The sequence below is a fragment of the Pan paniscus genome, chromosome X (assembly GCF_029289425.2).
Source record: "Pan paniscus chromosome X, NHGRI_mPanPan1-v2.0_pri, whole genome shotgun sequence".
NCBI lineage: Eukaryota > Metazoa > Chordata > Mammalia > Primates > Hominidae > Pan > Pan paniscus.
In genome coordinates this window covers 42,309,672-42,336,331 of record NC_073272.2, presented here as the reverse complement: position 1 = coordinate 42,336,331, position 26,660 = coordinate 42,309,672, and the positions used below count along the sequence as shown (strand labels likewise).

The window sequence follows — 26,660 nt, the reverse complement described above, 5'->3', positions numbered from 1 at the left end:
TGTGAAATTGTAAAGAGCCCAGAGAGAAACCCAAGCCTAGAAACAGGCACCTAAAATAAATACTCATGTCCTTGATGACCCAGCTCCTAGAACTGTGAGCCTGATGAATGTCCTCTTATCTGGATACTGGCCTTAGCTCCTAAACTGTGGAGTGTGTCCATGTTTCCTATGTAATTGACTGTGTTCTTGGACTCTTTTATTGTGTTATTTGGATTGATTATATGAATATCATTCAGTTACTACCTTTGCAGTGGGAAGGGAAGATGGATATATGGTGCTGAGGCAAAGCAATGCATTTATATCCTCTCTTCCCCTACCCACAGGCCAGAATTGGCAAAAATGTGTGTCTTTGTAGGCCTACGTAGGTTAATGACTGTAGACATACGTCCTCTCTGTCCACCTTCTCTGTATTCCTATACCTGCTGCACATATGGGACACAGATGAACATTCTGTAGTTCTCTATTGAACTCAGTCAAGCTCTTAAAAACTTACCTACTTTTTATTCTCAGTGAACATTCTAGCTATGTTAAAGATAAAAGCAAGTATATTTTCTGCTTAAAGTAATTTAGGCTGAGATGTGAATAACTAAAACTAAATCTCATCTTATAAGGGATGTTTATATATCTTTTTTTTTTTGAAATGGAGTTTCACTCTTGTCACCCAGGCTGGAGTGCAATGGTGCAATCTTGGCTTACTGCAACCTCCACCTCCCCGATTCAAGCGATTCTCCTGCCTCAGCCTCCCAAGTAGCTGAGATTACAGGCGTACACCACCACACCCAGCTAATTTTTGTATTAGTAGAGACGGGGTTTTACCATGTTGGCTAGGCTCGTCTTGAACTCCTGACCTCAGGTGATCCAACTGCCTCGGCCTCCCAAAGTGCTGGGATTACAGGTGTGAGCCACCGCATCTGGCTGGATGTTTATATATCTGATTGATAGAATAGCAGCAACATTTTTGAGCTGGCCCACACTTCATTTCCTTTTGAATCTGAACCCCTAGTTCCTATTTGGTAGCAGCTATTTTTCTAAACCTTTCCCTTTCCCAGGCCCAAAGAGCAGGGCTCACTCAAATACTTGGAACTTCCTTAAATCCTTTCCAGAACATGGTAGATATAAATAGTCTGTCATGCAAGACCTGGGAATATCTGCCAAAGGCAAGCATTTCTTTAGATCAGATGACTTTCTGGCATACTGTAATTACTTGCAGTCCCATGGAAAGGGTTTCAGGCACTATCTCTGCATTTATCTTTTTGATTTGCTTTCTGAATCCTTTAATTGGGAAAGAGATGTCATTGGGTAAATGCACAAATTGGAAATCTTTTCTTGGGTTTCACATAGGAAGTAGTTTAATTCTTAAAAATGTATTTCAGAAATGTTGTAAACTAAAAAATATCGTTTAGAAATAAGCTATGACAGTGACTCAAACATTGTTTTGAACAAACAGAAGAGAATTACACGAGAAACCATTCTTGTGGCCTCTTGAACTACTAAAATTGATTCTAGATTACTTTTGGCTCCCTGCAAAAATTAGACTAATCTCCTAAATTTTGAATATTTGCCACTTGTGGAGGTGTTTCTTAAACTAGATGCACTGGGACAGCTTTGAGTTCCACTGGACTTCATGTCGTTTCCCAGGGAATCTAATGATGGGGATAATACTCATGCCTAATATGTTGTAACTTGTGGAAAGGATGGTCCTAGAACAGGTGCCACAAGAATAGAGACCGTAGTACTTAGAAATGGTAGTTGTTTTTGTAAAATTGGTCATCTGATATAATTGTTTTTCTCTTTCTAGTTGTCCAATCTGGAGATTCCACATCAAGGAGTGCAAGTGGAAGGTGATGGCTTCAGCCATGCGATTCGCTTATTAAAGTAAGCCCCTGTCATATGTTTCACTTGGTGCCACATGTTGCAGTCACACTCTGAAAGCTGCTTCTCTTTCATGAGACAACATAAAGCAGTGTTCAGAACCTGTGGGTGTTGTGGATTTCTGCATAGAGTTACTAGGGTCTGGGGGAAGATTCCCTTTAATCTATGGAGTGGCAATCCAGCATCACTTGGTTTTGTTTTTTTTTGTTGTTTGTTTGTTTGCTTGTTTTGAGACAGAGTCTCATTCTGTTGCTCAGGTTGACTGGAGTGCAGTGGCACTATCTTGGCTCACTGCAGCCTCCCAACCTCTGCCTCCTAGGTTCAAGCAATTCTCGTGCCTCAGCCTCCCGAGTAGCTGGGACTACAGGCACACACCACGACGCCCAGCTAGTTTTTGTGTATTTTTAATAGAGATGGGGTTTCGCCATGTTGACCAGGCTGGTCTCGAACTCCTGGCCTCAAGTGATCCACCCACCTCGGCCTCCCAAAGTGTTGGGATTACAGGCATAAGCCACCGCACCTGGCCTCACTTGGTATTTTTGGATGTCTTTTCTCTGCATTTCTTTGATTCATTCAGCAGATATACATTGAGTGTGACTGTGTGTCAGGCTTGAATACTGACATCCCCTCAGAATGCTGTGGGTTCATAAAGCAGAGGAATATGGGCTAGTTCAGAAGTCAGGAAGGGTATCCCTGAGGAAGTACCAGTTATACTTGGACTGAAGGAGAGGTGAGAATTAGTCAGAGGAAAGTGGGGCAGAGGCAGTGGGAGGTCCTAACCAGAGGGATAACTGCTAATGTGAAGGCTTGGAGGGAAGAGAGAGCTTGGCATTTTTGTGCTGAAAGGAGTTCGGCATGGCAGGAGATGGGAGAAATGAGGCTGGAAATGTAAGCAGGAAAGGGTCACATCCTTTAGGCCTATGTAAATGTCCTTCAACAATTTAGGCTTTATCCTAATGGCACTAAGAAGCTATCAGATGATTTTAAGCTAAAACTGACATCATTAGATAGGTGTTTTTGAAAGCTCAACCTGATAGCAATATGGAGAATAAATTGAATGGGAACAAGACTAAAGTAATGAAACCACTTGTTGAAGTGGTTCACATTAGAGTTGTTGGTAGCTCAGAGTAGGGTACGTTCCACAAGGAGTTAGGAGAGAAAATATTCACGAGTTATGATTAGATTGGTGTTGAAGGTGAGAAAGAGGGGAAAGTGGCAAAGATGATTCTTGGTTTTATCTTGGGCAAATGATGGATGGTGGCAGTGTTTTCTGAGATGAGGGACACCAAAGATGTGAGTTTGAATGGACTTTGCTAAGTTTAAGGTGCCTGAATACCCTTTGGGCAGGCAGAGATGTGTTTCAAGCTCAGGTAACAGATCTGGGAAGGAGAAGTAGATAAAGTCATCACCATGGTGATAGTAATTGAGCTGGGGTAGTAAATTAGATCACCAGGAAAGAGTATACAGAAGGAGATGGGCATAGGGCTTAGTTCTAATGGACAAAGGATGAGGAGCCAAAAGATGCTTAGAAGTAAAGCTAATGTGGTACATGTGCTTTAAAAGTGACCCAGTATGGACTTGCAAAGCCAGAATACCATCTAAGAGATCAACCTTTTTGGTCCAGGAAACAGGTTTCTTTGCAAAGGAGGGGTACACTTTATTGTTTCCCAGATGTTGCTTAATGATATAAATTATATAAGCAATTTTTATTTATTGAATTCCTCTGTCTGCTAAGACATAGCAGCTCTGCAATTTGAGCAGTGGGGCTTTACCATTTGTTATCTAGGAATCTGTTTCCGTGGAAGGTAGATAGAGCTAGCAAATAGTGTCATATAACCCATGTGTCATTAGTGCTCACTTTAGATACTACAGAATTGAACTAGAATAGTTCCTCTTCCTGGCTATCTTAACACCATTTCCACAAAAACGTTTTCAGGAGAGAGAGAGCTAGTCTTAAAATGGAAATCAGTAGGAAAATGCAATACTTCCAGTTGCATTTGGTTTTGAATTGCTTTGCCTTGAATATAGGTTTTTTTTTTCTTTTTACTCTTCTTGGCACCTGTAGATAAGTTGATAATGTTAACATTTGCATTCTATTCTCTTAGTTGTATTTTTCATGGTTTGTGAAATTTTAAAAATATCTTGTTCTCGGCATTTTTACAAGAGAAATTTCAGTCTCCTTTCTTCTTGAACTCAAGAGAATGCGTAAGAGTCCTACCTAGGAAGGAAGTACTTTATATTTTTTAGCTTCATTTTATAATAATTCTTAAAGTCTTTAATCTTGGCTTTTGTTTTCTTTATTTTAAAATGTAAAGGAAAATATACATAAATGGATATGTTAAAGATGACTGTTGGTCCAGTAAGTGCTGTCCATTATTGGGGTAGGGTATAGAAGTGAAGAAGTGAAGAAGAAAAAAGTAAATAATAAATGTCTCAACATGATTTTATTAAAATCCTATATAGACCTAATGAGTATGGAATTGGACTCATGCATTTATTCTTTAGAAACTCTTGTAACAAGCTTTTAGTTCTGGATATATTAATATTGAATATGAATATGAGTTGATACTTCAAAGCTTTAAAATTGGCACACTTTCCTTTTCTTTGCCAAAAATACATTCTGTTCTTGTTCTACTTTATCCCCTTGAAAATTTGTTAAACAGGCCTCCTTGATGCATCTCTGCAATCATAGTATCAAATGGATCATAGTAAATTTCTTCGATTGCTATGATTCGTGGACCTGTTGCCTTGTGCAAATTCAAGAGCCTTGATCCTATAACCCAAATTAGGATTGGGACACAAGTTTTGAGAGAGCAGCATGCTCATGGTGCCTAGTTTTGAACGCTTCAGCAAACTTCCCACCTTCTCGTTGAACTCATGTCACAGTCATGTGCAGTAGTAAAGGTCCTCTGGCCACACCCACGAGGGTTTTTCATTTCCTCCATTTTGTTTCTTTGCCTCCTGTAGCTTATGCTGATAATGCACAGGCACAGCTCTTTTTTTGCAAGTTGTGCAGCCCAGCTTGTCCTTCATACACGTGTGCAATCTTTATAAAAACCTCTTCACTTTCCTTTTAGGCACACTCATGCTGCTTTTGCTAGCACTGTCAGTGATCTCCCTGGTTTTGCACTGCAGGGCCATAGTGGGGTTAATGATGTTTGTAAAAGCCCTCACAACAAAGCTGACACACATCTGCCAGACCTTAAAAGACCATAGCCTGGCTCCTCAATTTGTTTAGTACTGAGAAGTACAGGAGAAAAGTTGGTTAGGAGCAGCTGTGTAAATCAAACATTTTTGAATTGGTAAAAATTTTCAGATAGGTTAATCCATTGTCCAGAAAATACCTTCCTCGGTTCTTAATTTTTGGGTACTATAATAGTATTTTGCAGTATTTTAAGTTTGTAACAATTTTGTCAGGTTTCCTTTTGGGGAACCTGGTTTCGGGTTGTTGCTTTTTTCCCCTCACATGATCATGCTGGGAAGATAAAAGTTACAGTTTATTTTTATTCATTCTGTTCCATTCATAACCTTAAAAGCAAGTAACTATTTTACGAATTCCTTGAGGTAGAGCTCATTGTATCTGCATCACAGATTAAAGTGATATACAATGCACTTTCAGGGTTCCGCTGTCCCTAAGAGCATAAATGGGAAAAGAGGCTTACACTGATGTTAGTTCTCACTTGAACACATGCTGGCTTCTGTGCTTTCCTTTTCTAACTAGATAGATTTTGTGAAAAACCTGTTTTATTTGAAAGGAAGATAATGTACTGCATTTATATTTTCAAACTTGAGATTTAAAAAATCTGTCTGAATTGGCTGCTTTATAACTCCTACGGAGAGGGCTATGTCGTGAGGGGTAAGGGCAGGCAAGTCCTCAGTATACCTGTCACGTTGAAGAACAGATAGGTAGTTTATGCAATTTCTGTAATAACTACCCAAAATACAGTTGCACAAAATCTTTCTGGCAGTGATAAAAAGTATGTAGTGTGAAAGATTAACTTTTGAAAAACTTCAAAAGCTGTATATTGAAGAGGAGCTGTGATAGAAGTTTTAATTAGCACATGCAATCTATTTTTTGCTCTCTTAAGTTGTTTATTCCAGGTCAGTGGTTCTCAACCCCAGGGCAGTTTTGCCCTGCAGGGGACTTCTGGCAATGTCTGCAGATGTTTTTGATCATTAACTGAGAAGAGGGAGTAGGAAGTGCTACTGGCACCCAGTAGGTAGAGGCCTGGGCTGCACAAGACAGCCCCCTCACCCCACAACAAAGGATTTTCCAGCCCCAAATGCCAATCCTGCCAAGACTGAGAAACTTTGTTATATTCTGAATTAAGGGGTCTGAACCAAGATTCTCTAATTCCAATTATATTTGTTGTTTTTTTGCCTCAATATAGATATTTATTATACCAAATCTGAGAATTAACCACCTTCTGTATGAGTTAAAGGTTATATATAATTAAGTAATCTCATTATTTCATCTCACTGAAATAACTCATGAATAGCTAAAATATATTACCTCATCATGTTTTATGACCAATGAGATAGTTTGTAAAACTGTAGAAGGAAAATGGATAGGTAGGTATTTTAAGACACCAAGCTACTACATTCCTCTTGTATATGTGATGTATGTGTGACAATATGTATGTTAAATGAGTTAACACATGTAAAGCTCTATGAAAATAAGAGTTACCTCTACAGAGGAGGAGGTGGCAAAGTGGGGATAATGAACCTGGAATTTTATCATGGTTATTCAGTCAGTGACCAAGATTTGGTTTTACTGCAAGGGAGAATTAACATACATGGGGCCAGGCTTGGTGGTGTGCACCTGTAATTCTAGCTACTCGGGAGGCTGAGGTGGGAGGATCGCTCAGGAGTTCAAGGCTAGCCTGAGCAACACAGCAAGACTCCATCTCTTAAAAAACAAAACATATGAATACTTGCTGTGTCAGCCACCATAAGCACTTTCATTTTCTTCGTCAATGACACATAAAGTAATTCTTCATCTCTATTTTGTAGTTGGGAAATTCAGAGACATTAAATGTGGCTGAGTCAGAGTTAGAATGTGGGTCTCTGACTCCAAGGCCCTTATTCTTTGTACTATATCATTCTGTCTTCAAAGAGTGGTTTTATAAGGATTTGGTCCCCTTAGCTTTTCCTTGAGGATGTTCTAGATAGATTTTGTAGAAAACCAGTATTCTTGATTTTCATTCTGTAGAATTGTAGTCTTTTTTAAAGAACAAAATTATGAATAAAGACAAACATCACTGTTAAAATGAGAGTTCTAATCCATATTGATGTGAATGGAAATGGATTAAATACTATTAATTGCTGTGAATTGCTTCCTCCTTTTGCAGAAGGTATCTAGAAGTGGAGTTTGAACTGAAGCTCTAATGTCATACCTTGTCTGTCATTGTGTACATTGTGCTTTGTCTGTGTAAAGTATACTTCATATGCTGTCTTTTATCACCAGAATTCCTCCCTGTAAGGGTATAACTGAGGAAACCCAAAAGGCTCTGGACCGCTCTCTTCTTGATTGCACTTTCCGATTACAAGGTAGAAATAACCGCACTTGGGTAGCAGAGTTAGTGTTTGCAAATTGTCCACTTAATGGCACTTCTACTAGGGAGCAAGGTGAGATGTTTCACACATTTTGTCTTTGCATATTTCTGGATTTTTTTGGTATCGATTACTATTAATATTCTCTTTTAATCCTGTAGGACCATCCCGGCACGTTTACCTGACATATGAAAATCTGTTGTCTGAGCCTGTTGGTGGTAGAAAGGTGGTTGAAATGTTTCTTAATGACTGGAATAGCATTGCACGATTATATGAGTGTGTGTTGGAATTTGCACGTTCTCTACCAGGTACGTGTGGAGATAATCTCTTTTTTAAATAAATTTTAAAAAAAAAGCCCTCACCCTTTTTTTAACTGAAGTGAAACATGCACAGTGTTCCAAGCAAAAAAATCAAAGTATATCTAATAAAACTTAAGTATTCCTTTCACTTCAGACTTCAATTTCCTTCCCCTAAAGACAACCACTGTTAAGTTTCTTTAGTTTGCAAAAATTTTACACACAGGTATACCATATCATAATAATAGTGCTTATTTACTGTGTGCCATACAATATTATAAACAGTTTGCTTGTGTTAACAAATGAGTTTTCACAATCTTCACAATCACAATCATGAGGGTAGGTATTATTCCTCATTTTACAGAAGAAAACAAGTTGCAGAGACTAAGAACTTTGCATAAAGTCCCATAGCTAGTGAGTGGCAGAGTTGGAATTGGAACCCTCTAACCACTATGCTAGACTGCTTCAGTATATCTCACCTACCCTTGCCCCCTTTTGTAGAAACGGAAGCGTATTATCTGTTTGTGCTGTTGCTTTTTTTTAAAAAACTAAATTACTTAACTAGAGACCTGTCTGGGCATATAATATTGCCAAAATGCCCTGTTATTCAAATTTATATTTTAAAATTTTACATGTATAATATTAATCTCCTTTTTGTTTCCTTCTGTTTAGACATACCTGCTCATCTAAATATTTTCTCAGAAGTTCGTGTTTATAATTACCGAAAACTTATCTTGTGTTATGGAACCACCAAGGGAAGCTCAGTAAGTCTGATTAAAATGCTGAAGTTCCTGTCTTATGAATCTTAAAAATCAAGAATTAAAAAAACATGAAAATTACCTTAATATAAGTAAGAGCTCAAGTAAAAGTTAGGGATAAAATGGTAAATTTTAAATGCTTTGTGGCTATAAATATAGTATACTATAATGCTTAACTCTTTAAAATTGAAAACAAAAATAATACCCTGTGATGGGGTATATAATCTTGAAGCAATTTGGACAAGGTAATGTACTGATGGTGTTTGTATTTTTTTCTTCACTGATTACAAATTTGCTTGGCAATGTGATTATTGTAAGGAAAATTATGTATGAGTGGTTATAACAATATGATATGTTTTTGCTTTTGGTCACATGAATGTTAACATTGTTTCATCTTAACTTAATCTTGAAATATTTCCTGTAATCTATAGTTCTTTATTTTTTTTCCCACCTCATATGTAAAGTCCTAGAAATGTAGTATAAAAATGCAGCCAGCTGGTTTCTCTCTAGACTTCTACGTCAAGTAATGTCAGGTTACTTGAGCTTTTTAAAATCTGTTAACCAAGTGTATCTGTGTCCAGAGTGGCGCCCTTCCCCTTTATGACAGTGCTCCTTAGTTGATGGTACCAAAAGTGTGACTCTTCTTCAGTTCAAGAGAAAAACGAAAAGAAACACTAATGATAATTTTCAAATAAAGTTTAATAAAGTTGTTTTAGCGCCTTTCTGTTTTATTTAGTAAAAGAGGACTAACACATGGTCAGGGAATGTACTGTTCAATATTAACAGCACATCTGGAGTTCGAATCCAGTCTTATTTTATTGCTTGTTTTCCAAAAAAAAAATCTATTTAGATTTTTGGTGTTTTGCCTTACTTTTTACATTTTTTTTTCTCCTACTTGAATCTGTTACTTTCTCAGTTTCTGAAACATGTAATCTTTTTTATTTAGATTAGTATCCAATGGAATTCGATCCATCAAAAATTCCACATTTCTTTGGGAACTGTTGGCCCAAACTCAGGTTGCAGTAACTGTCACAATACCATTCTCCATCAGCTTCAAGAAATGTTCAACAAAACACCAAATGTGGTTCAGTTATTACAGGTAATTAAGTTTATTTTCTGTCTAAAAATAAGACTTAGTATGCCAGCTGTGCTGGTTCACACCTGTAATCCCAACCCTTTGGGAGGCTGAGGTGGAAGGATTGCTTGTGCTCAGGAGTTCAAGACCAGCTTGGGCAATGTGGCAAAACCCTGTCTCTACAAAAATACAAAAATTAGTCAGGTGTGGCGATGCACACCTGTAGTCCCAGCTACTTGGGAGGCTGAAGTGGGAGGATCACCTGAGCCTGGGGAGGTCAAGGCTGCAGTGAGCGGTGATTGTGCCACTGTACTCCAGCCTGGGTGTCGGAATGAGACCCTGTCTCAGAAAACAAACAAACAAAAAACAGCATTTAGTGTCTCAGGCAAAACTCTTCAAAAGATCATGGGGACTTGTCTTTAATGACTAAGGCTGATAATTTTGTCTTTTATATCTTGAACACTTCTTTGAGAATTTTCTTTGATTCAATGTGGACCCAGTGATCTAGTTTGCATTCTCTTCAAGGGGAAGTTTTATGGAATGTGCCAGAAGGACGTTGTTTCATTTTTGACAGTTATACACTGAAAATTCTGAGGTTTTAACATTTGTACAGAAACTGGCTGCTCTCACTGTGTTTGTTCCTTATAGGTACTGTTTGATACTCAGGCTCCATTAAATGCCATCAACAAACTCCCCACTGTGCCGATGTTGGGCTTGACCCAGAGAACCAACACTGCCTACCAGTGCTTCTCCATTCTGCCACAGTCGTCCACCCACATCAGACTGGCCTTCAGGAACATGTATTGCATTGATATATACTGCCGGAGTCGAGGTGTTGTGGCAATACGGGATGGTGCCTATAGTCTTTTTGATAACAGCAAACTAGTTGAAGGTTTCTATCCTGCACCAGGACTAAAGGTAACAGACTTTAGTGTTATAACATGAGTAAACATAAAAATTATCTCTAAAATAGTTTCTTTGAGGGGGAAATAATGGGGAAAAGCAACAAATTCCTGTTTAAATTTAGTAAGTAGCAGTGTTAACTCATCATCTGTATAACGTCATTCTGAAGGCGCTAGAAGTTCTGATAAAGTGCTGTGCTTATGTGTATGAGATGATTAAAAGTATTTTTCTTTATATTCTTACCTTCTGATCAGTAGGGTGAAGATACTAAAAACAATTTGTGTTTGGTCTTTGGAACTTTAAAAGTAGTTTTTATCATTGATTTTTGAAAAGGTTTGGTCATCAATTCTACTGTGATGCTTATTTATTTATGAGACAGAGTCTCACTCTGTCACCCAGGCTGGAGTGCAGCGGCACAATCTTGGCTCACTGCAACTTCAGCCATGTGGGTTCAAGTGCCTCTCCTGCCTCAGCCTCCCCAGTAGCTGAGATTATAGGCATGCACCACCACACCTGGCTAATTTTTGTATTTTTAGTGATGGGGTTTCACTATGTTGGCCTGGCTGGTCTTGAACTCCTGACCTCAGGTGATCCACCTGCCTCAGCCTCCCAAAGTGCTGGGATTACAGGCATGATGTAATCTGTGCCTGGCCTGATGCATTTAAAAAAATGTAAGGTCCTGGGACCCTCCCAAAGTGCTAGGATCACAGTAACCTGTGCCTGGCCTGATGCTTTTTAAAAATGTAAGGTCCTGGACCACAACTGCCAGAGTGGTTAACTGATGTGATAGCTCAGTTGTATGTGTTTTTAGTCTAGAGTCAAATAAATCTAAAAGGCTTGATTTGAAAAATAGTCTCCTGCAGCCCACTCTTGTCATTTTCTTGCTCCCCAGATGCCTTGTTTTCAATTCTTATATAGCTGATTCTCTTGGTATTTATATCTTTATCTCTAAGTAGAATGTCTACATTGCTATTTGTTTACTTTTTGGTTGAGGGCATTATCTGATTCTCACAATGGAAGATGAGTATTCTTTTTTCTATTTTTTTTTTTTTTTTCTGTTTTTCTTTTCTTTTTTTGGAGACAGGGTCTCGTTCTGTCCTCCTGGCTGGAGTGCAGTGGCATGATCATGGCTCACTGCAGCCTCAACCACCAGGGCTAAATCCATCCTCCCACCTCAGCGTCCCCAGTAGTTGGGACCACACCTGGGTAATTTTTGTATTTTTTGTAGAGATGGGGTTTCATCTTGTTGCCCAGGCTTTAATTCTTATTAAATTCTTTTTTATGTGTGCTTTCCCCCTTCCAGGCTGCTCTCAGTGCATAAACACATTTGTCTTTCCTCCTATCTTTGTAACATGGTTAGGTAGCAATTTCGATTAGATTATTTTTCAGCATTTGTGCTGTTATGAATATGTAAGCGCTGCTGCAACCAAGCTTACTATGATTATTTTTCCTGTCTTGCTCAACATTTTATTTTATTGGGAATTATTAATTGGGTCTTTTTTGGTTTCGCTTTCTCTGTAGTACCTATCACTAATTAACCTTAAACTCTCTCCTAGTTATGTAACTCCTTTTAGTATGTTCAAACATATCAAGATAACTTATTGATTTCATCTTGAAGAAATCTCTTCAATAGGCCTCTGACCTGCTCCAATTTGGACTGATAGCAGTCTGGGCCTTCTACACAGTGTTCACTTAAGAATCTGCAAAAGGATGAAAGGGGAGATTCCTTCATTTCTCTTTTATGTTGCACATTGCATGCCTTGTGTGGTGGGCGCCTTGTTTTTTTTCTTGGTTTACTTCATTGTTTTGATTACTGGGAGAAGGTACATGGGGGGTGGGGAATTAATTTGAAATCACATATGCCTGAAAGCATCTTTAGTTTACCCTCATCTAACTGAAGTGGCTAGATAAAGAACTCTAGGTTGCAATCATTTTCTGTAAAAATTTTGAAGGTACTACTTCATTGTCTCCTGGCTTCCATTGTGACTATTGAGATGTGTAATGAGTTCACACTGTTGAACATTATGTGACTTGAGTGGGCTCTTTCTGTCTGAAAACTTAATATCCTTTTGCTTTGGGAAATTTCCTTGCACTGTTTCTTGGTTCATCTCCGTTGTTTTCTCTGTTAGCTCGTTCGGGTACTCCTAATGTTCTGATGCTAGGCATTGTGGACTTGTCCTCCAATTTTCTTATTTCTTTTGTTTTTTTGTCTCTTGTTTCTGGGAGATACCTCACTTTTTTCCTCTAATCCCTCTTTTTTATTTCTACCAATATTTTATTTTGGCCATTCTTTAAAAAATTTTTTCAAAAGATCTTTTTTTGTTTCTAAATGTTTATTTTAAACATTCTATTATATGGCAACATTACTTTTTCTTTTTATCCTACATAATCTCTATTTTATTCACCTTGCTTTTGTGTGTGGGGGGGTGTGGTATTGATTTCTTTTATATTAGTGTCTTTCCTCAAATGTTAAGCGATTCTTAACTCTCTGCTCTTATTTAAAGGTAGACTTATTGACTGTGGTCTTCATTGCAGGATGATCTCCTTGGGCCATTTCTTTGGGAAACTCCCGATATCAGTAGCTTTAGGTCTTTTTGTTGGGCTGGTGTGAGTACCAAGACAGGAGTATCCAAATCTTCTGCATAGATGGTATGCATCTTGCTTTCAATATTGGGAAAGTCAAATGAAAAAACGAGTATTCTCAAATTTATGTAGACTTTGATCCCCATTTTTTATATAGTAGTCCTTCTCTGAGTTGGTCTTTGGCATCCCTCAAGTCAGAGATCCTCCTCCATGGTGGAAGAGATAACCGAGCTCAGTGAGAATAGCAGAGGATCTGGGAGGGTCTAAGTGTCTCTTAGACTTTCACTTAGTCCTTCTGTTATTAGTCCCACTTTTATCCCCACTTCCAAAGGTACCCATATTAGTCTGTTTTCACATTGCTGTAAAGATACTACCCAAGACTGGGTAATTTATAAAGGAAAGAGGTTTAATTGACTCACAGTTCCACAAGCTTAACAGAAAGAACGGCTAGGAGGCCTCAGGAAATTTACAATCGTGGTGGAAGGTAAAGGGGAAGCAAGCAAGCCTTACATGGCTGCAGGGGAGAAGCGTGAGAGCAGGGGAAACTGCTACTTATAAAACCATCAGATCTGGTGAGAACTCACTATCACAACAGCATGGGGGGAACTGTCCCCATAATCCAATCAATCGGTCCCTCTCTCAACTCGGGGATCACAATTTGATTACAATTCAAGATGAGATTCGGGTGGGGACACAGAGCCAAACCATATCAGTGCCTGATACTGCCAGTTCCAAAGTATCTCAGGGATCTGGATGGAAATAGCTTGCTTCTTGGCTTTTCCCACAGCTTACTTAGGATACAACTTTCTCACATTGGATGGTTCTAGTTGCTACTCAGCCATCTGCTTTGCAGCCTCCCGGATGTATTGCTGTTTCTTCTCTTCTCCTATTCTTTTTGTCTTTGTTACTTATTGCTTCAAAAAATTCTTTCCAGTAGTTTAGTGGGGAAAGAATGCAATGTGTGTTGTGAGCCCATCATCTTTAATTAAAAGTAGACTGTAGACTTCTTTTTTGAGACAGGGTCTCGCTCTGTCGCCCAGGCTGGAGCGCAGTGGTGGGATCACGGCTCACTGCAGCCTCAACTTCCCGGGCTCAAGCAGTCCTCCCATCTCAGCCTCCCTAGTAGCTGGATCCACAGGTGTGCACCACCATGCCTGGCTGATTTTTCTATTTTTTGTAGAGATGAGGTTTTGCCATTATTGCCCAGGTTGGTCTCGCAAGGGATCCTCCCATCTTGGCCTCCCGAAGTGCTGCGATTATAGGCATGAGCCACCATGCTCAGCCCACTATGGGCTATTAATAGTTCTCTAGTGATTCTGATAAGCTTATGATTCAAATATATGTATATTCGAATACTGGGGATGTGAGGAGTGTTAAAGAGAATCTGTGCTTGAAACACAAACTCTGATAGCTTTGCTCAGTTTTGACAATATGTAAAACAAGGCTGTCCCACTCTTAATGGTTCAAGATTAAATTATATAATATAAAAAAGGAAAAAATTGGATCGTTTCTTACTCAGTTTTCCTTTCATATTTTCTAGTTTAAAAAGTGAGAGATGGCTCACTAGCTGGGAAATTTTCCAAGTCATTGAAGTTATGGCCAATATGCTTTTCATTTTTTACCCCCATTTCTGGATTAGAAGTTAATAAGAAAATATTATGATCTGATGGTAAGAGGTGCCAGGATGTACTTCTTTCTTCAACTTTTTGCTCACACAATATTTCTTAGTCAATATGACTTTTTTTAGATGCTGTTTTTGTTAACTGTTTTCCTCAGTTTCCCGCTTCAAAATTAACAATATTTCTTCTAGGTTGTCCAGTAACGATCTTCAAGGATCAACATACTGTGTTTCTGTTTAAATATTCTAAATAATTTAAAATATTTTACTAATAATGTTAGGTAAGATAATCTAAATTTTACCTGTTTATATCCGTAGACGTTCCTGAATATGTTTGTTGACAGCAATCAGGATGCTCGAAGAAGGTCTGTAAATGAGGACGATAATCCCCCTTCTCCTATAGGAGGAGATATGATGGATTCTTTAATATCGCAGCTCCAGCCACCACCCCAGCAACAGGTAATATCTAGCCAGAATTCCAAGTGGTATCACATTTCTGTAACTTCACAGGTTCTATAGGTGTCAAGACTTCATTGAAAGACAAGGAGGTCCTTGGTGGGCCTGAGATGCCCAGGAAATACTTATGAAATAAAGAGTTACAGAAAGAGGTGAGGAGACTTCCAGTGACAAGAAATGAATAGTGTTGGAAACAGCATTAATCTCAGGTCATTCACACACTTAAAATGATGTTATGATTCCAGGGATGGAAATACCATCCGCAGGATCTGAGATCTTTGAGAGAGTTTCCTTACCTTGTCTTGAAGGACAGATGCTATTAAAGTAGAGCACAGTAGACTAAATGTCTAGCGATGTTCAGTAGGGACTCCTACAGAGAACAGGTGGACAAATTTTCAGGGTTCTGTCCTCAAGACCATTTGGATAAGCCACATTATAGAACCATAAGAGCTTTCAGTTCTGTCCTGTCACCTTCACATGTCTGAGAGTTGAACAGGCCCCTAGGCTAGCCATTGTTCTCTCACTGACCCTCCTGAAATAGAAGGTGAACAGTGATTGTCTAGCCCTTCAACAGTCCTGTGTGACTCCCTAGTCTGGAAAATCCTCAATGGGGCTGTAGACTCTGGGCCGGAGTCTTCAGGGGCTTCATTTTTAGTTGTATATGAGCACACAGCCTGTAGGCAAGGCTCTTTGGCACATCCTTTAGTTTTGGTTTACGAAATAGCTCACTGCTTCTCACCCAGAAGCTTTCATGAATAGCATTGCTTGAAACCAGCATTGTGCAGAGAATCCTCTTAGCTTATTTTATTGCTTAGCTTCTGGTCTGGCTACTTACTGACTACAACTTTCCAGTGCTTAAATCTTTGAAAAAGTACTAGATTCTTACTAGAAGGAGGGTTTTGTGGAAGCTGTATTGTTCCTGGCAGCTATTTAGGGTTACTTGCCTTCTCACTGTTTCCCTTCTTGGCCTTCATGTAGAACAGGGAAGCTCAGTAAAGGCCTATGCGAATGTCTCTGTGTGGCCGAGGTGCGGGGCTCTTGTGACAGACATTGACTCAGATGAGATACTAGCCCTTTGAAGATGCTGGGCCACCATGGGAGAGAAGTACCTTGGCCCAGCGGATATCAGAGCAGCTTTTTTCTTGTGGAAGCCACTTTCTTGCATTTTCAATCTTTCCTGTACCTGATATGGAGCAGGGGACGAGCCACATCCTTTGGGGGAAAGAAGTAACTGAGATGGGCTGGCTGATGACCATGGCCGTAGCAGGGCCAATGTTATAGGGGGAATGGAGGGAGAATGTGGTCCATTATTCTCTCCCTCTCCCAAAATAAGTTGTTCATTGGCCCCTCTGTAATGATTTTTTTTTTTTTTTGAGATGGAGTTTCACTCTTGTTGCCCAGGCTGGAGTGCAATGGCGTGATCTCAGCTCACCACAGCCTCCGCCTCCCAGGTTCAAGTGATTCTTCTGCCTCAGCCTCCTGAGTAGCTGGGACTACAGGCGTGCATCACCATGCCTGGCTAATTTTGTATTTTTACTAGAGAGGGGGTTTCTCCATGTTGGTCAGGCTGGTCTCGAACTCCCGACCTCAGGTAATCTGCCCGCCTTGGCCTCCCAAAGTGCTTTTGTTACTGAAAAAAATCATAATTTGACACAGTGAGAGCCTGCAGCGCTAGTTTATTAGATATTCTGATTTGGCTAAGAGCAATATACACCCAGTAACATTTCATACTGAACATGAGATTTCTAAGTAGGAAAATAGTTGCAGGCTAAGGCAGAAGGATTAGAAGTGGGTAGATTGGCCAAAGGTTAGGATATTCTAGAAAAGTTAGAATGATTTGTCACTTTGGGAAAACTTGAGGAATTTTCTGCCTTTTCTTGCTCTCTATTCAACCTGTAGGTAGAGCTTTTCTGTTTGTTTTTAAGTTAAAAAGTTTGACACTTAATACCAAGTCAGAATCCTTTTAAAAGAATATTCATCTGCCATGGTTAAATGTCTTTAGTTGGTGGCTTTGGCTTTATGTACCTCCTAAAGATTGAGCCTTTTATTGAGCAGTTTCAGTTTTCAGTTTTTTTCTGTTTATCAGATATCTGTGCTATGCTTCTATTTGTTGTAAACTATTTGTCTCCCTGATAAGATAGTTGTGAGAAAAAAATGTTCATAAAGGGATTCATGTACATTTTACTTGATGTTAGCAGGTAGCTTTTCTTCTTTTATATAAAATGCAGTTTTAGTGCATAAGCTAGTCCATGAGAAAGGAAAGGAAGAAAATATAAAAGCTTATGAATATCATAGTTTTAATTAACAAGTTAGTATGGCTTACATCTCCAAACATAAAGGTACATTCTACATTATTGGATAAAACAGTATGGGCAAATATATGATTTTGTAGCTTATGAGTTAGCCTGAATTCTATAATTTCTTTAAGATAGCTTAGAAAGAATCAATAAAAAAAAAAGTAGACAATCTGGTTTTAAAAGTAGGTAAAAGATTCAAGTCATTTCACATAATAGGATGTCCAAGTGGCCAATAAGCACCGAAAAGGTATTCAAACATTATTTGCCATCACAGAAATACAAATTAAAGCTACAATGAGATAACACTCCACACCCACAAAAATGGTTTTAAGAAAAAAATTGATAATTATTTCCAACATTTGATATTAGGAACAATTGAAACTCTCGTTTGCCACTAGAAAATATGTAAAATGTTACAACTACCTTGTGATAGTGATAAAGATGAGTAAAGGTCAGGCTGAGCTACCATATTTCATTGATACTAAATGCCACCAAATGTAAGATGCATCAGTTTTTATCTACCGCTCAGAAAGAAAAAACACTGCCAGTTAAACTAACATCCCATAAATGGAAAGACACACCCTGATTTTAGAGATATTAAAGTGTAGGGGGAAAATGTCTTAGAATCAATGAAATGGTAGATAAATAATAAAGATAAATCGGTTATATGCTAGATAGAAAATGAGCAAAAAACATCTTGAGGGATAGAAAGCATTGCAAGATCGGGAAAGAGGATGTTGCTATTTTAAAACATTTCGAAAGTCGGGGTTTATAAAGACTTGTGCTGGTGATGTGTATTTATTTTGCACACTTTTATACCTCATGTTTCCTATTTGGTAACCAGCAAAGCGTGTAAATATTAACACTGTAGCTATAATTAGTGAAAGCCACACTCTTATGCTCCGTGCGGTTGGCCATTTTACCAACATTTAATTTTCTTCTTTTCAGCCATTTCCAAAGCAGCCAGGAACATCAGGTGCTTATCCTCTTACTTCACCCCCTACATCTTATCATAGCACAGTCAATCAGTCTCCCTCAATGATGCACACACAGTCTCCAGGTAAGATATTACTTATTCTCTTGTCATGTTCAACTTTCAAATCCAAAATACACACACACACCCCACATTGAGAAGCACTGTGCATCTAGTCTCAGGCTTCAGAGAGAATTCCCTTTCTAGTCTATGGCTAGATAATTGTCACTCATTTATTATGGAAGGTTTGTGAAATCTGTGTCCAGGCTTGGGAGCACTTTAAAAGGTTTAAATTAATGTCACCCAGAGCCAGACTCACAGCACAACTCCAGGGGGTGCTAATCACAACATGATCTATATTACAGGTTGACAGACTCTAAGGCCTATGAGCCAAATCCTGCCTGTCACCTGTTTTTGTAAATAAAGTTTCATTGGAATGAAGCCACACTTGTTTATATAATGTCTATGGCTGCTTTCCCACTACGACAGCCCTTTACAGAAAAAGTTTGCTAAGCCATGGAATAGGTGAAGGGTGGCCTGCCCCCAAGCTCCAGAGTTAGGCAGTGCATAGTCTGCTTGTCCAGACATAATGGCTTTGTTGGCAGCCCTATGAAGTGCACCGTAAAAGTGCTTGAGAATGCCAAATTTTTGCTTTTAACTGAATGATTCAGTGGTATCTCTTGAGCACTTGCTCTGTGCCAAATGCTGCCCGGTGCTGAAGATTTAGCAGTGAACCAGATACCAGCCCTGCTCTTGAGCTTATCATCTAGCGAGGAAGCTAGGTCATCAGATTTATTGGGGAGAATGACCCGTTGCCTACTAGGTCCTAGTAATATTTCCAGAGCATAATGATGGTTTTTTCAAAGAAAGTTTTAGCATAAAAGATGTGATATGTAATATAGGATGTAAAATATAAGAAATTAAATGATTTTTAAAAGCATGTGTAATAAAACCTTTTATCTAGTGTAAATATATCAGTCCACTGAACTAAAGAATACATTAAGTAGTTTTGTACCAATTGAAGGCATTCGGGCTTATCAGAAAACAGGGCAAACAAAACTACGTTAATTTTTTAAGTAGCAAACCCAACAAATACATCTGCTTTTAAGTTTTCACTTTGAAAAGCAGAATTTGCAGTGCATACTGTTCTCCTTTATAAAATACAAAAATTCTTATAGATATGTATATGTATGTCTGTGTATGAGAAATTTGTATTGACCAGAGAATCTGTTAATCTGCAGGTGGGAGATGTAGTGACATCACTTATTCAATAGCTAATTCCATTTGTAAAATGAGAATAATATAAAACCTCTTCCATAGAGATGTTGTGAGAATCGAATGAAATAGTTCACATAAAGTGTTTAGCCTGGGGCGTGGTACATGACAAATGCCTCTTTGACCAGTCCATTGTAATCTGTCTTGTTGCCCAGATTGGGCTGCTCGACATCCCACACTGCCTAGGCACTCACACCCTGGCAGATCCCACCCCCACCATGTCTCACACTTAGCCACTCATATTGCTCTTCACATTACTTCAGTGGTGTCGTTTTAAAAAAATAGATCCTCATTTTAAAAATCTTTAAATTCACTTTCATTTGGGGGGTGGGTTGTGCTTCCTCTGCTTAGATTCCTAGATAAACAGTCTTTATCTGTAATGCCAAGTATGATGAGTGTTACAAAAAGGGTCACTTGGGCTTCTGAAAGAGCATTCGATAAGGGGGGTTCGATTGTTTCTTTCTTGAGGATGCGTTGTTTGCCTCCCTCCTTTCGACACTGGTTAAGCTGAGACTTGAAGGGTCAAGAGTTACCCAGGTGCAGGGACATGGACAAGGAGGATATCTCAGGCAGACTGTGCAGGGTGTGTGGAGTCTGAACTCCCAGAAGATGGTAGACTCTTCCAAATGGCTGGTGTATGGAGAGACAGGGCGCTGTTAACAATTTTGGCCTTTATTGTATGGGTAAATAGGAAGCCATTGTTGGATTTTAGTCTGGGTTAAATTTGTACAACTGAAAGTGACGAGTGGTGGACGGGCAGATTTCACAGAGAAAGGAGGAGGGAGTTCTCTTGAACCTGTTGATTTTGCAAGTCCCCAGAGATTACTAAGTCAAGATGTCCAGTAGGCAGTTGGCTGTATGAGCCTATGGCTCATCAGAGATGGTTGGACCACAGATGAAGACTTGGAAGTTGTTGTTGTCATGTCTAGGGTCATTGAAGCCCAAGTGGGTGGTTGAGTCCACCCCTAGGAATACCAGTGGTCAGTGGGGAAGTAGCAGCTAGGGAGGAAGTAGACAAAACAGGAGAAACAGGATTGTAGAACCCCAGGGGAGTGTGTTTCTAGGATAGGAGTTGACATTGTTTTTATATAGTAGGAAGGGAAAAATATTTTGAAATAATTATAATAGTAGTAGACAAGCATATAGTGCTTACTATGTGCCAAGCCCTATTCTAAGTACTTTACCCGTTTAATCCTCACAGCAAACCTGTGGTGTAGGTCCTATTATTATTCACATTTTATGGAGGAAAACTGAGACATGGAGAAGTTAGGTCACTTGTCCAGATCATGCAGCTAAATAAGTAAACATAAACACTTAAAGGTTAGTCAAGTTGATCAACATACTGATTGAAAGTAAGACAGTGCTTTAGGTATTACAGAACACAAAAATATGAAATTATCTCACATAGTACAGTCCCCCCTCTTATTGCTCTCCAAGGTTTTAGTTGGCCTGAGGTCAACTGAGGACCAAAAATGGGCAAGTATAGTACAATAAGATATTTAGAGACAGAGAGATACCATATTCACATAACTTTTATTACAATCTACTGCTAAGAGTGTTCTATTTTACTGTTACTGTTAATTTTTTTACTGTGCTTAATTTGTTAATTAAACTTTATCATATATGTGTATAGGAAAAAAACAGGTTTCAATACTATCTGAGGTTTCAGGCATCCACTGGGGGTCTTGGAACCTATCCCCTGTGGATAAGGCGGGGACTGCTATAGTAGAGAATTTGAAACATGCTGATATTAAAGGTAATTATGATAATGTAGCAAGTGTTTAAATGTTGCATTTATTCATAGTTTTGGTAGCCATAGTTCACACTTTCATAATCCTAAATTAAAACTAGTCCTGTGCCTTTAAATAAGTTAACGTTTCACTGTTTTTTATATCTCCAATCTCAGTCTCTCCATAAGTATTGTATTTTCTTTTTTCTTTGATTTTTTGTTTTGTTTTGTTTTTGGAGACAGAGTCTTGCTCTGTCGTACAGGCTGGAGTGCCATGGCGTGATCTCAGCTTGCTGCAACATCCGCCTTCCGGGTTCAAGTGATTCTCCTGCCTCAGCCTCCTGAGTAGCTGGGATTACAGGCACATGCCACTGTGCCTGGCTAATGTTTGTATTTTTAGTAGAGACGGGGTTTTGCCATGTTGGCCAGGCTAGTCTCAAACTCCTGACCTCAGGTGAACCGCCCACTTCGCCCTCCCAAAGTGCTGGGATTACAGGCGTGAGCCACCACACCCAGCCTTAGTATTGTATTTTCTAGCTGTCTATTCGGCATCATTTCCATGTAATGTCTGGTAGATATCTGCAACTCAGCATGGCCAAAACTAAACTCTGGATCTCTTCACTGCCCCAGTGCTCCTCTTCCCACAGACACCCCAGCTCAGTAAATGGCAGGCCCTTCCTTCCTGCTACTTGGGCCGAAGCTCTTCGAGTCATGCTGGACGTCTCTTTCATACCCATGTTCGGTCATTTACCAAATACTATCAGCTTGATTTTCAGAATTTACCCAGAATCCAACCACTTTTCACTACCATAGTCTGTCACCTTTACCAAGCCACTAGTCCTCTCTCACCTGAATTATTGCAGTTGTTTCTAACTGGTTTTCCTGTCCCTACCCCTACCCTTGCTCTATAGTCTGTCCCACAGCAGCTAGAATGATCCTTCTGGGACAGAAGTTCGTCCATGATTTCCGCTCCAAACTCTGCATTGGATTCCCACTCATTCAGGGTAAACCCTAAGTTCTTAGAGTGGCCCACAAGTCCCCATGTGATCTGGGACCCACCCCTCTTCCTCCAACCTCTCTGGTGTCCTCTCTTCCCACTGCCCCCCTCGTTCACTCTGTTCTTGCCACACCGGCTTCCTCCCTGATAACTGCTTCCACCTTTGGGGCATTTGCACTAGCTCTCTGTTTGGCTGGAATATCTCATACCCTGGGTATCCTCATGCCTTATCCTTCACTTTCTTCACGTCTCAGCTCACATGCCCCCTTCCTTAGAGAGGTCTTTTCTGATTGCTGTATATAAGGAACAACACCCACCTCCTTCACTACACAATATTGTCCCCTTACCCTGTTGTATTTTTTTCCATAGCACTTACCTGACAGATACTTGTCTTTCTCATTCTATTAGAATATAAGCTTTGTGAGGGCAGGAATTTTTGTCTCTTTTGTTAACTGCTGCTTCCCCAATGCCTGAAACAGTGCTTGGCATGAAGTTGTCATTCAGGCCTTCTTGTTGAATGAATGAGGAACTGAATAAAAAGTACACCGGATTTTTTTTTTTAATCAGTCAATATAAGAGCTAGAATTTGGGCGCATGGAATTGAACAGTCTCTTTCAATAATGAAATCGTGCCAGTTTTTCTCTGTGTTATATATATGGGAGCTATACTACTTGTTTCTTTAGTTTATAGGGAGATTTTTAACTTGGGGTCCTTAGACAGGACATAAAATGTGTCCTGCAAGATTATCTATAATTATTTTCCTTTATTAGGAAATCTGCATGCTGCCAGCTCCCCCAGTGGGGCTTTGAGAGCCCCATCACCAGCGTCATTTGTTCCAACTCCTCCCCCATCCTCGCATGGAATCTCAATAGGACCAGGGGCCAGTTTTGCTAGTCCACATGGTGAGTCCATACATGGAAATCGATATAGCATAAGAGCTTGATGTGAAAATAATTTTTGTTGAGTAAATTTTTTCATTGCAAAATTAATACTTGTTTATTGAGGAAGTAGCAAAAATATTGCTCAAGCAAAAAGAAAATCAAATTTATCTAATCCCACCACACAGAGGTAACGACCAGTGAGTTTGTCTCTGCCTTGGACTCTCCCTTGCTGTCTCCGTTGCTCTGCCTTGCCCTTCCTGTCACACATGCCCTGCTTGCCTGCCCTCTCACGTTTCTGTTATTCTCACTTGCTGTCTACCAAGCTGCTTGTCTCCCCGCTCAAATACCTGCCCTTGCCCCCCAACAATGGGTACCCGAACATATGAATTGTTTTGAGACTTGAATTTTTTAACTTTTGACCTCAAAATTTTATTTTGAATTGATTCAACTAGATAAAAAATAGAACAAGTAGTCAATGAAAGGTTTCCTTTTTATTCCACTAACCACCTAGTTCCTCTTCCCAGAAACATGTAGATATTCTTGCAGAGCTGTTTTATGCATACACAAGCAAATACATGCAAGTGTTCTTTCCCCTCTCCTTTACACACATGACAGCATACTTTACAGTGTTCAGTGCCTTTTTTCACTTAATATATCATGAGTATGATACCATAGAACATAAACAGGTTCCTCAGTTTTTAAGCTGTGTAGCACCTGGATTTTAGTTTTTACTATTAATATTTGTGGGAACATTTCTGTCATTAAAAACTCCACATCATCATACCATATGGTGTAATAATATCCGCTTGTCTGGGCATACCATGACTTAACTGCTCTCCTATTGTTACATGTTTAGAATGTTTCCATTTTTTCACAATTAAAAATGGTGCCATCTGTGCTCATATCCATGATTATTTCCTTAAGTAAGTTCCAGAAGTGGAATTGTTGTATCAAGGGATTTGACAAATTCTAAAGCTTTCGAAACATATAACTGCTCATCTGAAAGGCTGTACCATTTCCCATGCCATCATACAAGAATGTCTGTTATCCTGCATCGTCGCCAGGGAGTATTACATATTTTAAAGACCTTGGACATTTTCATAGGTGAAAAATGGTATCTTATTGTTTAATGTATTTATTAGTGAAGAAAATTGAACCTTTTTTGGTTGGTCTTTGGTTTTTTTGTTTTTGCTTTGTTTTGTTTTGTTTTTTTGAGACAGAGTCTCACTCTGTTACCCAGGCTGGAGTGCAGTGGTGCAGTCTCAGTGCACTGCAACCTCGGCTTCTCAAGTTCAAGTGATCCTCCTGCCTCAACCTCCTCCCCAGCAAAGTAGCTGGGACTACAGATGTGCACAACCATGCCTGGCTAGTTTTTGTATTTTTTTGTAGAGATGGGGTTTTGCCGTGTTGCCCAGGCTGGTCTCGAACTCCTGGACTCAAGCAATCCACCCACCTCAGCCTTCCAAAGTGCTGGGATTACAAGTGTGAGCCACCGTGCCTGGCCGGTCTTTGGTGTTTCTTATTTTATACCTCCCAGTTATATATACTTTGCCTATGTTCTTGTGTTTTTTCTTGCCCATTTGTAAGACCTAAGTAAAGACCATTTACTCTCTGACATATACATGGTAAAAGTATTTTTTCAGTTTGTCATTTGGTTACAGAGGGATATAAATAATATGTTGAAGGTATCTGGAGGATGAAATTTATTTATTTTTTATTTTTGAATATCTTCGTAGATACCAATGGAGGGTGAAATTTAAATATCAAATTGTTCAGGAAGTCACTGCTTTCAAAACTTGAGTCTTGGTTCATTTCTTAGTCAACGTAGTCTAAATAAAGAATATGGAAAATTTCCTTCTCATTCTACTTGGAGTAGAATGAAAATATGGTTTGTCAAAGTTGGTTTAAAAATATAATATTTCTGCTTTTAAAGGAACTCTGAGATTGTTTGCTTAATATTTTAATGCATATAGTAGCATACATTGTTACCTATTACATACATTGAAGCTTGTGTGAAGGTAAATTTTATCCTCTCTCAAGCTTTATATTTTTCTAATTTTTGTATCATGTTAAAAAGTACCTTACACAAAATAGAGATTCAGGCATGACATGTTAACACACATCAAGCTTCAGTGAAACATCTTATTGGAAGAAAAAATAAAATTATTACTGTGTAAAGATTTGAATGCTGTCAAATAATTTTCAGTTATTAAAATATAGGTTTTGAGAATCATTTGTTTACCTTTTTTATAGGAACTCTTGACCCTAGTTCCCCATACACTATGGTGTCACCAAGTGGACGAGCAGGGAACTGGCCAGGATCTCCTCAAGTGTCTGGCCCCTCACCAGCAGCACGCATGCCTGGAATGTCACCAGCCAACCCCTCACTACATTCTCCGGTTCCAGATGCTTCTCATTCCCCTCGAGCTGGAACAAGTGAGTATCATCAACATTTTTATGTTCTTTTTTAGTATAACCCAAAGTGACCTATTTTGTTGCATCCTCACATTTGAAAGTCATGACCTACTTTTTGAGAGAGGATACTTAAAGGATATTACAAAGGATGCAGATGAAGAGATGCTTAAGGGGAGTGCAGTTTCCATGCCCTCTGTGAGCCTTCACATGTTTGGCTATCTGGAAGTTCTCCAAACACTGTCCTTTTGGGTTTTTACGGAAGTTTCATCACGTAGGCATTATTGATTAAATCACTGGCCACTGGTGATCAACTTTGGGGGTGGGGCTGAAACTACCAACCCTCTAATCCTGCCGTGTCTTTCCTGTGATCAGCCCCCTTCCTGAAGCTACCTAGGGGCTGCCAGCCATCAGCCATCTCATTAGCATACAAAAGGACACTTAACCACTTTGAAGAGTCCAAAAATTTTAGGATTTGTATGCCAGGAGCTAGGACAAAGACCAAATATATATTTCACAATATCACACATAATAACAGAGAAGAGAATTGTACACATTTATTGGTTAGCTTTTGCTACATTTAGTGGCTTAAAACAATATATGATTGTTATATATTGGTTCACAATTCTGCAGGTTGGCAGTTTAGACTAAGCACAGCTGAGTGATTCTTTCAGACTCTGCTGGGCAGCTCACTCATGTGTCTGTAGTCAGCTGCTGGGTTGGTTTGGGACTAGATGGCCTCAGATGGCAAGGTTTCTCTCTGCTTTGTGTGGTTTCACACTTGATCTGAGGTTTGTTCACATGGTGGCTCAACAGGATTTTAAGGCAGGGAGTAGAAGCTAAGGCCTACAACTAGCCCAGTGTCACTTCCACCACATTCTGTTGGTCAGAAGCAAGTCACTAGGCCAGCCAGGTTTCAGGTGGAGAAATAGAGTCCACCCCTTAAAGGAGTTGCTGCAAAGTCACATTGCAAGGGGCCTGG

General features: G+C 39.3%; 1 protein-coding gene across 7 annotated transcripts in view; it reads left to right on the top strand.

The window, feature by feature from the left end:
- The window catches only part of MED14 (mediator complex subunit 14), an 86,588-nt gene that overhangs the window by 45,971 nt on the left and 13,957 nt on the right, over positions 1-26,660 (top strand). For 3 of the 7 annotated variants that reach the window (XM_055106909.2, XM_034950626.3, XM_055106912.2), the window contains exons 16-26: positions 1,799-1,875; positions 7,340-7,500; positions 7,587-7,733; positions 8,394-8,485; positions 9,426-9,578; positions 10,203-10,472; positions 14,977-15,117; positions 18,360-18,471; positions 22,300-22,392; positions 23,156-23,287; positions 25,520-25,702. In XM_055106909.2, the coding sequence (XP_054962884.1) occupies positions 1,799-1,875; positions 7,340-7,500; positions 7,587-7,733; positions 8,394-8,485; positions 9,426-9,578; positions 10,203-10,472; positions 14,977-15,117; positions 18,360-18,471; positions 22,300-22,392; positions 23,156-23,287; positions 25,520-25,702 (1,561 nt within the window). The remainder of the gene's footprint in view (positions 1-1,798; positions 1,876-7,339; positions 7,501-7,586; positions 7,734-8,393; positions 8,486-9,425; positions 9,579-10,202; positions 10,473-14,976; positions 15,118-18,359; positions 18,472-22,299; positions 22,393-23,155; positions 23,288-25,519; positions 25,703-26,660) is intronic. The other 4 variants (XM_055106910.2, XM_024927234.4, XM_063601759.1 and 1 more) reach the window with 2 other exon arrangements.